This window comes from Molossus molossus, unplaced genomic scaffold (genome assembly GCF_014108415.1).
Source record: "Molossus molossus isolate mMolMol1 unplaced genomic scaffold, mMolMol1.p scaffold_m16_p_10, whole genome shotgun sequence".
NCBI classification, from domain to species: domain Eukaryota; kingdom Metazoa; phylum Chordata; class Mammalia; order Chiroptera; family Molossidae; genus Molossus; species Molossus molossus.
Genome location: NW_023425345.1, coordinates 24751607 through 24765603, shown reverse-complemented (window position 1 = coordinate 24765603; position 13997 = coordinate 24751607). Strand labels below are relative to the sequence as shown.

Here is a 13997-nt window from a genome sequence, read left to right as displayed (position 1 = left end):
AGGCCTGGAGCGCACTGCCTAACAGAGTAGCTTTGCCCATCGTTGCAATGGGCTGAAGTTCTGAGGCCAAGCGATTCAGCATGCAATGCTGTTTATCCGAAACGAGTGATTTCTTTTATTATCTCATTGTAAAACCCTTTTTACCTCCCAAGGGGCTGTCTACTTCACAAATTCACAAAAGGGAAGGGAAAATGAACTACAGAACAGTGAAAAGTGTTTTTCCCACACAACAGACAGAAGAAATAATTTTAAAACACGTTTTTAAAGATGGTTTTGTTATAGTAGACATATATCTTCATCTTTTCTGTGTGAGTAACACCACCCAGTTAGGAATGGAAAGATCACTGTCCTTCAAGACAGTTCCAGATAGAGTAAAAATGTGGAGATATGTTCGGCGCACGTAATAAATTGCTTATTTCGTACATAAAAGAGCTGCATTTTCTCCCAGTCTGTGGCTTGTCTTTTCATTTTCTTAATGGTATCATTTGAAGAGCAATTTTTAATTTTGATGAAGTCCAATTTGTCAATGTTTTTTTCTTTGTTATGGGTTGTGTTTTGGTGTCATATCTAAGGTCACAAAGATTTTCTTTGATTTCATTTCCGCATTCGGAACACTTATTAAGATACACTTGTGCCGACCAGCAAGGGGCTGGTTGTATAAAAGAGCACAAACCACTCTCCTGCCCGGCCCTGAGCGCTCCAGCCGGGCGCCGAGGCCCAGCAGCCGCGCATCGTGGGCAGCCCCTCAGCTGCGTTTACAGAAGCACGTGTAGCTGGACGCCGAGGAGGAGGGCGTGGTGCTGCCCAGCCATCGGGGGAAGCAGAGGTGGCCCAGGTGGTCGGATATGGGGTCTCCTAACCAGAACTCACAGAGACCCCCAGAGGACTGCGGAAGAGCGTTGCTGAGAGGGTTTGGGGAGGAAGAGAGAAGTCTTCTCCTGCCTCAAATGACATTAGGCAAATTTATTTGATTTTTACTAGAGGAGATCTACCTCTCCAATCTAGCAGGGCTGAGGTCCTTAATGACAAAACAAAACAAAAAAAAGATGAAATGTGTGAGTACTGACAGTGAGGATACTGCCCCAAGATTGTCCCCATTTAATGTAAACATCTCAGGCAATTTGGAGGGAAGAGCTGCTCATCTCGTCCCTTGTCTTTTGGAAAGACTAGAATGGCATCGTCAGCTTTCCATGTCCTCACAGTGATCACGGCTGGTCTTCCTAGAGTCTGAAGGGGAGGCAGTGACACCATGATTCTCACTCCCCCCAGAACAGGCTTTGAGCACGTGCATTCCGGTTGCTGCCCTACAAGGAGCACCAGCAAGCTTCTCGCAGAGCAGGCGTGGCCCCGGGGCCCATTCTAGGAGGAACTGGCAAAGAAATACAGCCAAGAGAGAGGCTCGCTCCGCTTTTCATCAGGTCAGGCTCTCAGAGCTCGAAGGGAGCGTCTCCTGCTCCCCACGGCGCGGTCGGAGGACCAGCAGCTTGGACTCTCCGGGAACGTGTTAGAAACGCTGACTCTGAAGCTTCACTCTGAGCAGGGTAGATGAGCAGATCTTCTGCCCATATTTCCCAAGATGTTATTACTGGCAACATCTGCTTTTTTTTTTTTTTTTTTTTTAATCCTCACCCGAGGATATTTTTCCACTTATCTTCAGATAGAGTAGGAGGGTGGGAGGCAGGGGGAGAGAGAGAAAGAGAGAGGGGGAGAGAGAGAAACATTGATGTGAGAGAGACACATCAATTAGTTGCCTCCTGCACGGCCCTGACCAGGGCTGGGGACTGAACTGCAACTGAGGTACGTGTCCTTGACCAGAATCGAACCTGCGATTCTTTGGTCCGAGGGCCAACTCTCTAATCGCTGAGCCAAACCAGCCAGGGCAACATCTGCTTTTAAAAATCAAGATCCCCAAGTGATTTCTGGTCTAGTCCAGTGCTTCTGGAGTCCTCTGCAAATACTCTGGCTAAGTGGTCACCTGGGCTCAGCTTAGTAATTCCAGGAACAGAGAGCCAAGGTCCCCCAGCAGAGGAGGACGGTCCCGTTACTTTCCTTTTTAGATTAGGCTGGCTGGGCAGATAAATGGACACGAGGGTCAGTTGCTATACTCTAATTTGCTAGGGCAGGCCAGCGTGAGAGCTGCCCTTTAAAACAGCTTGTTTTTATAGCAAATGTGTGGCTTAAAGGTTTGAAGGAGCCAGAGGAGGACTGCGGCATGTGTGTCTGTCCCTGTAGCCTGGTTCCGCAGTGTGTCCAGTATTGGGAGAATGCAGCGCTATTGTGTGTGCTGATGCAAATCAGTTGTCCATTATTCTGTGTACTGTTTAAACGGCCACATCTTGCTTTTCATACTAAGGGGAACAAATTGATGCTAGCAGTGGTTCCCAAACTTGAGTGTGTATCAGACTCACCCAGAGAGCTTGTTAAAATAGATTGCTAAACCCCACCGCCTAAGTTTTTGGTTCAGTTTATGGGGTGGAAACTGATGTTTTGCATTTCTAGCAATTCCCAGGTGATGTTCATGCTGGGTTATAAAAAAAGTAGCTTCAGATGCATTCTTAGTACTGGAGGAAACTCTGAGATCCTTATTATTTGATGCTGTGCTCTGATGATATAGCACACAGGGCCAAATTTCAGCCATCAGTCCGAGCTCATGGGAGTCAGAGTACAACTTTAAATACAGAAATAACCCAACAACATTCTGAGACCACTGATTTCAAACTTCTGCTTCCCACACCTGTATCTGGGTTGCTAACAAAATGTAATTTGCTTCATTTTCCATTCTCCTTTTAGTTTCCACCCACCAATGATGGCAAATATATTCTGGTTGTTTGATGTTGAAATCATTAGTCTACTGGGTGGCAGGTGGCTCCACAGGCCGGTGTTGCTGCCACATTCTGAGCAGGGGCCGGCGCTGAGCTGTGTGCTGGGATGAGCTCGAGCCACATTTATGCCCTCATCACCTACAGGCTCACACCCATGACCTCAGTAGAATTAAGGAGCAGTTGTATTGTGAAAAGACCTGAGGTCCTTTAACTCTTGGAATTGCCTCTGTTCTCGGTGTACTGATAAGTCTTTGACACAGCCCAGGACCTGAGCATCTCTGATCAGGGTTCCTTCTGGCAAATTTTCCCACTGTGGCAGCTGCTCAGCGTTGAACTGTTTGCTCTGACCTTTCTGGGGCTGCCTGTCTAGAGATTGTCTGCAGACGACTGTGTGACAGAGGCTTCCTGCCAGGAAAAAATCATGACTGCACTTTATACCATAATTGAGTGGAGACAGGATTTACCTCATTGGAGCACCTTGCCTGACTCCATTTCATCTTATTAAAACAGAGACTGGGGACTTTGTTTTTTAATAAAAAATTTATTGAGATGATGCAATTATAGGCTTTTCTTTAAAAATTATTTGCAACTCACTGGCCCTGAGAAAAGGCATTTTTTTTTTTGTTTTGTTTTCTTTTTGTTACATTCATTTGATTCAGTCCCTTATAACCCCACACCTCATAAACAACGAGAGATTAGAAATTAAACAAACAAAAAGAAATTCTAGATTCGTTGTGGTTTGCAGATGGTTGCAGTCACAAAGAGGAATCTTCAAGAATGTTCCCTTGGCGTGTGTGAAAGATGCAGGGAGTTCGGAGTTTAGTGTTGATGCAGGCGGGACCAAGAGCCTCGGGTTTGTCTTGGTGGCGTCAGACAGGCAGGGGTGATGTCGTCCCCTCCTCCCTGCAGGGCTTCCTTGTGCCACTCCCTTCACTCCAGGCTTCTGCCCAGAAGCAGAGCAGGCTGAGCGAGTGAAAACGAACTAGCACCGAATGCCTGGGCAAAGAAAACTGCCCTTTGTTCTTTGTGTATTTTCCCAGACCTTTTACCTTCAGCTTCCTGGGTGGGAAAGGGTCAGGTGGGGTATGAGCGGGCTGGATCCCAGACTTAACTCTGCCCCTGGCGTGCTGTCTGCTCCCAGGGCAAGTCACAGTCTCTCTTACACTCAGGTTTCCCTCTGCAAGAGGGAGTTAATATTTCAAAGATGTATTGAGAGTGGGCGCGCCTAGGCAGGGACGATGGAAATGGTGGTTACTTGGCCACTTAGACAGATCCTGCCATAGCCTTTAAGTTTTAGCTAAATCTACATTCTCAGTGTAAAAAGACTGAGGGTTTCAGAGATTGCTGAACGGAGCAAACCCATCAGTCTGTTATTCCTCTTTTCCAGCGAGGAATCCTCCCACCCCCAAGATAGGGAACATTGGTGATGCTGCCTCAGGCCCGACCAAGGTGCCTTGGGACAAGAAGATCTTAGAGATGTGACTTCCACAGAGCCCGTCCAGCCAACTGCCATTGCTACTTTCCGATGGGGAGGAGGCAACCTGGCTACCTCGAGGTGCAGGGAGAAGATGCTAGGGAATGTCAAGGTGCAAGAGAGCACGTCCGTTCCAGACACAGCTGAAGAAGACCCCCTCCCCTTAGGTGCTCTCCTTTGGCATCTTCCTTGCCCAAATTCTGACCTTGCAAGCCAAGAATCCCCAGTGACTGCAGGGAAAGGCCCACTATTGAGATCACAGATGTTTTCATCTTGGTCCCAGGTGAAGTTTTTCTCACCCCTAGTATGTAGTGTTGAAGTGCGAAATGTCATGCTGGGTGGGTCCTGCAGGAAGGCAAGCTCCCGGGAGGGCAAGAATGTGCCTGATTCACTTTTGAATCCCTCACAGTGTCTACCAGATGCTCCATCCATGTTCGCTGAATTCAACCTGAAATCTGTGGGGTCCCCAGTGCGTGAGTCCTGTACGCCTGGTGTCAGCACTGCCCGGTAGCCTCTCAAAGAACAAATGGGAAAGTCTTTTGCTGTTAAGGGAATCAACAGAAAATTATTATTGGTAATACCTGGATGGAAAATCAAGACTCTACTGGAATTAGCACCTTCTATTTCTTTTTTAAGTGGTTGAAGGCGTCATCCGAAGTCTTACATATTCTTATGGAGTATTGCTTTAAATGCAGGAATCCTTGGGGCAAAAGGGAATTTTCCTCCATAATTCAACCATAAGATTCTTGGAATGGAAAGAACCTGAGTCCTCATACCTGGGTGAAGTGAATGGAATGAGATGTCCTAATCTTAGGGGGGGGGGGTGCATCATGCCCTGGTGTCTGATTTCAGTCACACAAAGGGCCCCAGAAAAATCTGCCCTCTCTCTCCAGCCCTTCAACTCAGTGGCCTTGGCAGCGCACCAGGAATCTGGCTTCATCTCTCCCTCTGAGATAGGACAGCGGTCGTCTCCGAGGCCGGAGAGCCCACGGTGTGCTGCTGAGCGCTCCGCGGAGGCCTCTGTGGCTTGCTGGGGTCCAGCTGCACCTCAAGCTGAGTCAGACCGAGCCTCTCACAAAGGGAGCCTCTAGCCTCACACAGAGGATCCCTGACCTCACTGCAAGCCCGATGTTCTGGACATTGGGGGGAGTGTGTGACGGCGGGAGCAGGCAGGCCACCTCCCTGTGAACAGAGCAAGACTGAAGGGCCCTGACCAGCTAGCTCCTCGATTCCAGTGTCCTTAAACCACAGTCGATCGACTGCGCCCCCCTCCCCCCAGGCTGTGCCCTTGTCAGGAGGCTGAGGGAGAATTCTTTGTGTCTGCTCCAACTCAGGCTGGAGAAGAGGCCGGGTCAGCAGCTTCACCTGGGCCCGCAGCCCAGTCCCAGCCGTGCCCTGGGGGCGCTGTGGCCTGCCCGCCCGACTGAGCCCAGGAGACAGACAGGAAGGGGGCTCTGTGAGGCAGGTCTCATCTGTGAATTAAAAAGACACCGAACTCCTGACGTTGGGTTTGGAACCTGTATTGGAAGAGTCCGTGTGGACAGGTAGAGAAGGAAAGCAAACCTAGACAGCTCTCTAAGAACGGCATCATCGAAAGTACTGCAAGGTGGCGCTTCCCTCGTTCTCCAAGACACTATCGACCTTATTTTGAGGTGAAAAAGAGCCACAAATGGGTCCATTCTGAAACACAGCTGTGCAAGAAGGAAAGCAGGATATAGTAATTATCTGGGGGTTTCCTGTCTGCCCAGGCTGGGCAAACACGGGCAGCAACTGACACGCACATTCCGGGGTCGCCCCTCTTGAATGCCCTGTGTCCTATGGGGACCAGGAAATTAAAAAAAAAAAAGCCTAGGAATTGAAAAAAGAAAAAAGGTAAGTGAGGACGTGGAACTGACCACATGACGGCCATGGGAAGGACCACAGAAGACCCTTCCTGCCTCCCACTGGCCTCCATAACCCGCTCTGGGATAAGGGCGTCCCACGCAGTTTTCTCTGTTTCTGGACTATCAGGCCTATATGGTCTTCTCAGATTTTCCACGTTGCAGCAGGTGCAAGCTGATCCAGGGGCCGGCTCTCCAAACCACCTGGACAGCCGTCCACGCTGGCCGAGGCTCTGCGGAGCCAGGGAGCTGGGAGACAGCCCTGCCTGCGGGACTCGGGACTCGGGACTTGGGACTCAGGACTCACACGCGTCTCCCCGGAGGACAGCAGCGTCTCGGCTGTTGTGGGCCACATGCAGGGATGTGGGTTTGATTTAGCAGCGCCGGCCCCAAAGCACCACGGCCACTGATTCCGTTTGGGTGCCAACTGCTCTCCAGACTCTCCAAGAGGCTGAACAAGGGGGAGGTGGGTGGGTGGGCAGAGCAGGGAAGGAGAGAGAGCAGGAGGGAGAAAAAGAGAGCTCTCTCCTTTTCACTTTATCTTTTTAAAAAGCATTTTCTTTTTCCAGCCAAGATCCAACAGCAACAGGAACGGACCTGATCCCCGTGGCAGGAGAAAGAGGGGCCTGAACCCTTTGCAAGGTTCCCGTTCCTGACCAGCGGGGCTTGCTGCACTTTGTGAGATTTGCAAAAAAAAAAAAAATATATATATATATTTATATATATATCTATTTATATATATATAAATAGATACATATTTCCATAGGAAAACAACCTCGGATGTCTTCCCCTAGATGAATGATGAAAAGTCAAACTGCATGGTCTTAAAAAAACAGAAACAAAAACACCACGACGCTAACAACAAGGGGAAGGGTGAGGTGAGGATCACAAATGGACCGATCCGAGGGAGCAGGACCTGCGGCGCGCCCGAGCTCTGCCCTCGCCGGCGTTCAGCCCCGCCTCTGCCAGGGGGTTTGTCTAAGGTGCTGGGGTCCCTCGGGGTGTGAAGAGAAGTGTCGCTCCCATTCCTGGGTCTGTCCTGCCCGCCCTCAGCCCGCCTGCTCTGTTCCGTCCCCGGCAGCCCTGCGGGACAGCGAGCGGGCCCTCAGCTGCGGCCCCTGAGATGGGAGGTGGCTGCCCTCAGCATTCATCTTCTTGGTATATTTGTTCATCCAGCTCCTGGGACTCAAGGTGCTCCAGACGGTCTGTTCGGCCACTCATGATTTCATCTGGGGTTTTCATAAACCTTTGGAAGAGGAAATGGAGGAGTAAAGAGATTGCATTTTCCTAAAGTTGTCTTCACCCTGAAGTCGACACTAAAAAGAAAGGCCTATCCCCTCACAGAGCTGGAGAGCCAAGGAGCCCAGCTACTGACGCCATGAGAGCAAGGCGCTGCTTCCCACGAGGGCCTCAAACATGGTGAAATAACCATAACAAAAAGGCTAGGACGACAGCAGGGGGGAGAGCACCCACGGGTGCTGCGCGGTGCACCCCGTGACCACGCGGGGGAACCCTGGCCAGCTCACGCATCTGTTTCCCACTCTGAGGGAGTTACCGGGACCCCTGAGAGCGGCAGACCCACTTCCACCCGAACTGTGATCCAGGGAACGGCCTGCGAAACTGGTCTGAGCTCAATGACACAATGAAACGCTGAGAGGAAAATTCTGACAATGGTGCCAGTGAGTGGTGCTTTGGGAAACCGAAAAGGCAGAGAAAATCTTTCCCATGTCACCACTGATGAACCCCAAATGTTAGCAATGACACCCCTTGATTCTGTCTCCCTCTGCAGCCAGGTGCAGGGCCTCTTCCTGTTCATTGGGTTTCAACCACGATTTCCAGGGTCGGGAAGGCAGCCGAGAGCAGAGGTTCTGCTGGTACCGGGGAGTGCCCTTTCCCAGACCCCGTGCTGACCCCTCCCCTTCCCACGCTCGGCCCTGCCCCGACCAACCGTCCAACACCCGCCTTCCTTCATCCCTCCGCGTTCAAAAGCCTATGGTGACCACTTATCAAGTCAAGGACATGCCCTGTGGCCTGCCGGCTGGGCCCGTCATCTCATCCAGGAAACTTGGATTCCCACTGTTCACGAGCAGGAATCCGTTCCAGTCCGGCCGGGCTGCTGCTTCATATGACCGGGCTCAGGCCAGCCTCCAAGCTCTGGCTCTGCCCTACGCAGCCCTCCCCCCTCGGCTCAGGGCCCCGCTTCCCGGGCTCCGGCCTCCTCCGCCAGCCGCCAGGGGCCAGCCCCCCGCCCCCCGCCCCCACTTCACGGGATCACACCCCGGGCTCACAGCCAAGAAGCCCTCCTTCTGTGGCAGGCCTGGCTGCCACTCGCGTCCTCAAACACGGCTGATCTCCCTCGTGAACTGCAGTACTCTTTCCTTTTCTCTCGGGAAATCACTACTGGACACGCCGTGTTTCTCCTCTGCCCACAGTGCCGGCCTCGGGCAGAGCCATCCGCGGCCTCTGCCGTCTGTCTTCCACCTTTACTCCCTACGAAAGCTTCTCCCTCCACCCCCGACGTCACCAGTGATCTCCTCCCGTATTTGGCCTTCAAACTATCCCTTTCTTCTTTTGACGACTTTTCCATATTCAACTCCGGATATTCCATGCTATGCTTGTCGAGAACTACTTACTGAAAGCCTCCATAAGGTGTAAAACAGAATTATACGAAATACAAAACGAGGATCATGGTGTGGTTTAGGAACCAGGGAGCCCAGGAGAAGGGATGTGTGTGTCTGAGAGCTGAAGGCCTCACAAAGGCAGCTGACCTGAGGTGGACCTCGAGGGTCTGGCTGTTAAAAACGTAAAAGCTGAAGGGATATACGTTCCTGGCACAGGGCTTGTAAGATAGAGTTGGAAACACCAGACTTTATCACATGGCATTAAGAGGGACGGCTGATTCATGCACATTTTGTTTCAGGGCTGTGTGTGCTGGCAGTGGGCACTATGATCGGGGGGCAGGAGAGTGGACCAGAGGTACAGAGAATGTTGAGTTAATCTGGGTGTGAATCTGAAGTCTAGATCAGTCTCTATTGCTCGGAAAGCAATAATGATCATTTTGCCTTTCTTTAATCTACCAAATCTCAAGAAAGTGCTTTTCAAGGGTGTGCAAATGTCCAGTTTGGAATCTGCTGATAAGAAATCTTGGGACATGTGGTCCCTGCAACACAGAGCAGAGAGCATGGACAGTCCAGCACCGTGGCCGACTTGGATACAGGAGAGTCAGAGACAGCGGCAGTGTCAAGGCCGGGTGTGAAAACGATGATGATGCCATGATGAGAAACAAGAGTTCGGGGGGGGGGGGGGGCATATTTCTAATATGTGAAGGTCTGTCTTGAATGTTTCATGTCTGATATACTAACATGAAATTTAAGTGGACATGTCCCATAAGAGGATCTTGGAAATTCAGATTTGAAATTTCAGGGAGATTTTTAGAGCTCGATATAGAGACTTAAGAATCTAACCATTGAGGTGATCATTCAAGCTGCGTAATGGGATCAGCTCAGGACAATGTACAGAGTGGGAAGAACAGAAGCCAAGGACTAAGTCTGGGAAGAGGAACGAAGGGAAGGTATCAGCAGAGCCAGGAAAAGGTGGGCTCTTTTTTCCTTCATTCCCTTGTTTCCATCTCTTGAATAGCCTTTTCCATTTGTTTTCAAGATCTCAATGGTTTTTACTACTCTTTCCCAATGCTAAAGCCCAGGTTCTTTGCTCTTTCCAGTGAGCTCATCTGCTCATAGATAGTTTCAGTTTCTACCAGTACATATATAATTCCAAACCCACATCTCTAGCCCCCTCTATAAGTTTCTTCTGTCCCACCTGCCAACACCCATGGCCTCAGGTTGTTGTTGATCCCCTTCCTCCCATCTTTCAACCACCAATGAACACCAGTGCTCTGCTTCCCCTGACTGGTCCTTTAGATCCTCTTCCTCTCCCAGTTCTCTCTCCTTTCTTACACTGTACTGGGAATCACAGCCTGTGAGGTGGTTTAAATGGCTGGCGCTCAGCTGTGAGGAATTCTGGGAAGAGGAACGTCTAGAGCAACAGCTCAGACTTCTGATTTCTGATCACAGTGCATCGTAATAAACACATCTCACATCATCACTCAGCACACACACAAATGTGCATGAATCAGCGGTCCCTCTTAATGCCATAAAGTCTGGTATTTTCAACTCTATCTTATTCTCATTAATTCTGTTCTACTTAATTAAAAAAACAGTTGTGACGGACTCGTTAAATGTATTTCATGTCTCACTCACAGGTCACGACTACAGTTGGACAAGCACTGGTTCAGAAGCTAGCTGACAGGCTTGGCACCCTGGGAGTGCAGGGTTAAGCCCGGGCTTTGCCAGGGACAGCCTACTCTGGGTGCTCCCTTCACAGGGATGCTAACGGCAGAGAATCCTATTTGATCACTGAATTATTTTGAAGGTGAGTCAGACTGTTTGCCTAGCTTTGGTTTTACTGTAGGACACACATAAGTTAAAAACAACAACAGTTTTCCTTAAATTCTAGCACACCAGCACTGGCATCCAGTGAGCCACCACGACGGCTCTGAGTATCCGACGGGCAGGTAGAGATGTTAACAGTCTTCCCTCCTCCCTCTTACTGAAAGAAAACAATATCCTCCCAAAAGAAGGAAAGGAGAAAAAGGAAGTGCTACCTGAACAAAAGCCTTTGTCCTGGCTCCTTCCTGATAATGTTCAGTTTGTAGTAGTGGCGCAGGGCTCTGGACATTTTCTCATAGGTCATGTTTGTTCTGTTCTGTTTGTTCAAAGGAGGAAGAGAGAGAAAAAAAAGCACAAAGACACAATGAAATGAACCTCAGAAAAGGCGCTGGGGAGCTGTTAAAATAAAAGCTCTTCAGCTGCTCCTGCGGCCCTGCTGGTTTGGGAAGCTACCTGCTAACCTGCGCTCGCAGGCCCTTTGCTCTGACACCGGTGGCTGCCAAGGTTTCCCCTAGAGAATCACCCTTTGTCAGAAGCCCCGGAGCTCTCGCTGAGGAGCAGACCCCACGGCAGCCTCCCCGGTTTCCTTTCCCAAGACTGTGCCCGTGGGATTTCCTGCAGGTCCCCACTATCTGTGGGTCACCCTTCACCTCCTGACCCACAGAGAACTTCTTTCTTCTCTTTCCGTGCAGGGACCTTTCTCAAACTGTGTTTCTGGTTTGTCATTTTAAGGAAGAGATTTTTTTGTTGTTTAAGTTCCTGCTGTGGAAGCGGGAAGAGTGGTTCCGAGCCCTATGGCACAATGTGGGAGCTGCAGAGGGATTTTTCTCAGCGACTCACAGCAGGAAGGGGCTGGCAGTGGGCCTGCTTTAGGTCCTCCAAGGCTGCAGCCAGGCAGAGCAGCTCGGTGGTCCGGCCCCTCCCGTCCCCTCCCATCTGGCTGACCTGGCGCTGTGCCATCAGGTCCCCTTGAGGGCTTTGCCCCACGTCCACCTGTCTGTGGTCGGGCCTGAATCTTGGCTACTTGTTTTTTTATTAAGTAGAAATACAGATTTATTTATTTAGTTTTTTTTGGGGGGGAGCTCTTTGCTCTATTTATTTTATTTTGTTGTGGTAAGAACCCTTAACATGAGATCTACCCTCTTAACAAACTTTTAGTGCACAATACACTAGTGTTAACTCTAGATACAATGTTGTACAGCAGGTCTCTAGAACTTACTCATTTTGCTTAAAGTCCTGCCCATTGACTAAGTAACTCACTTCCCCCTCCCCCCAGCCCCTGGCAGTGCCATTCCGTTCTTTGATTCAATGAATTGGCTTATTTTAGACACTTCATAAAAGTGGAATTGGGCAGTATTTGTCTTCCTGTGACTGGCTTATTACACTTAGCATTATGTCCTCAAGGCCCATCCACTCTGTCGCATACTGAAGAATGTCCTTTTTTTTTTGGTTCGTGCCCCTAGCGGGAACCGAACCCCGGACTCTCTGGTCCATAGGCCGAGGCTCCAACCGCTGAGCCAAACTGGCCAGGGCAAATGTCCTTCTTTTTTAAGGCTGAAAAATGTTCTATTGTACACATAGATCAGTTTCTTTATCCACTGGTTCATGGATGGACGTTGTGGTTGTTTCACCTACTTTTTACTTCAACACCCTTGAAGAGTTTTCCTAACTATAAAAAGCTTTATCTTTTAAATTCCACTCCCTCTTCCCAGCGTGGAAAGCTGTGGGGCAATCTTACTTCTTGCACTGTTTGCTTTTCAAGGGGGATGTTTTGGAGTCAGAAGGTAAGTACTTTCCGTGGGAAACGGGCTTTCGGGAACATGGGAGTGTCTCACCGAGCAGAACAGAAGCCACAGTGAGGGCCCCGCGTGCGTCAGAGGGCCCCCCGCGCCTCCCTGTCACCAGCTGCTCTGACAGCGCGGGTCACAGGGCCAGGTCAAGGGGACGGGGTGAGTGTTTCTCAGACCTCAGCCCAGCAGGCCAGGATGTGCCGAGTTAACTGGCACCTGGCCTCCACAGCGAGCAGAGAGGGGCATCTTTAATTATCTCCTTCCCTTTGCCGCTGTCTGACTGTTTGCCCAGTAAGGAAGAGACCAAATAATTACGGGCAGACTTAGGAAGCAGAAGACAGACAATGGTCCTCCACCCCTAGGACACAGGCTTCACTTTGGCGCGTGTTTACAGAGCAGATATCTGGTGCCCTTTTACCTTATGGTTTCCCCACAGGCGAGCCAGTCCGTTGGGATCCACTATCCGGAATATTTTGGATTCTTTGTCCTCCCATCGGATGAAGTTTTCGTACCGGCTGTCAGAAAGCAACTGATAGACGTAATCCCAGAGCAGTCTACAGTCTACAGAGGAAAAGGGCAAGAAAACACTGTTGAAAATGTTTCTTGTTGAGACTAAGAACAGGAATGAGAAAGCAGCTGAGTAACCGCTCTTGCCTACTTTGGATGGACTGCTAACGCCCTGCCTGGCACAGGGCAGATCTGCGTCCAGAGAGGCAGGTGGGATGGTGCCGGGGAGGGTGACCTTTGTCCAGTGCAGGCCTACAGACCGTCCGAGCCAACTGCCCCCTTCCACAGCAGGGCACACAGTGACCTGGAGAGAGGAAGCGACCTGTCCTGGGTCAGGACCAATGACTTACATATGAGCAGAGCCCACAGGACACTGGGGCAGAGAACCAGCTCCGACTGTAAATGCGTCGGCTCTGAAAGTGGGCTGGCAGGGTGACGGGGCAGAAGAGTGACAGTCTGCGGGGTAAGGAAAACACTCTGTGACTGAGCGACTGTGACCAGCATGTTTGTTTTTTAAAGAGAATACAGATATTCTCACTCTTGCATACTTTGGAGGTCTTTAAAACTGTTTCATTACCATGGAAGCAGGATAGAAAGAAACCCAGTACAAAGCACGCCTTTCCACTCGGACACCTGATGCGCGGTCATTGGGCTAGGCAGCCAATATTTATCGAGTGAGTTAGCACAGGCCAGGCCCTTGCTCGCCTTCACCTCTGTGCTGTGGGTTGGCAACGTCAAAGAGAAGACGGGATGGCACGCCCTTCCTTTGTTGTAGTGCTCTTTGGATTTGCGCCAGGGGTATGCGGTTTGCCTTCCAGCAGAGCCTGGACAGGCGGGTGGGGACGGACAGGTACTTTCTAGGTCCAGTTGATGTTGGACTGCCTCCCGATGACAGTAAGAGACCGTCTCCAGGTGTTCGCTGCAGGCTGGGGGCTACGCTCGGCACCACGGAGGACTGGTAGCAGAAGACTGACACAGGACGCCGGGCACCTGCTTGGCACCCTGCACGCGCTGTTCCTAACCCTCTCCTCTGAGTCCTGGATTTGAACTCTGAGGCTCCTGCACCACAGTGTGCT

The 13997-nt window shown here is 50.5% G+C and overlaps 1 protein-coding gene across 5 annotated transcripts in view; it reads right to left on the bottom strand.

The window, feature by feature from the left end:
• Nucleotides 1-6910: 6910 nt before the first annotated feature.
• Nucleotides 6911-13997, bottom strand: part of ETV6 (ETS variant transcription factor 6) — a 223752-nt gene continuing 216665 nt past the window's right edge. For 4 of the 5 annotated variants that reach the window (XM_036250538.1, XM_036250527.1, XM_036250545.1 and 1 more), the window contains 3 exons: nucleotides 12833-12975; nucleotides 10840-10940; nucleotides 6947-7422 (listed from right to left, as the gene is read on the bottom strand). In XM_036250538.1, coding sequence (XP_036106431.1) covers nucleotides 7317-7422; nucleotides 10840-10940; nucleotides 12833-12975 — 350 coding nt within the window. In that variant the 3' untranslated portion in view covers nucleotides 6947-7316. Of the gene's footprint in view, nucleotides 7423-10839; nucleotides 10941-12832; nucleotides 12976-13997 lie in introns of all 5 variants that reach the window. The other variant, XM_036250533.1, reaches the window with a different exon arrangement.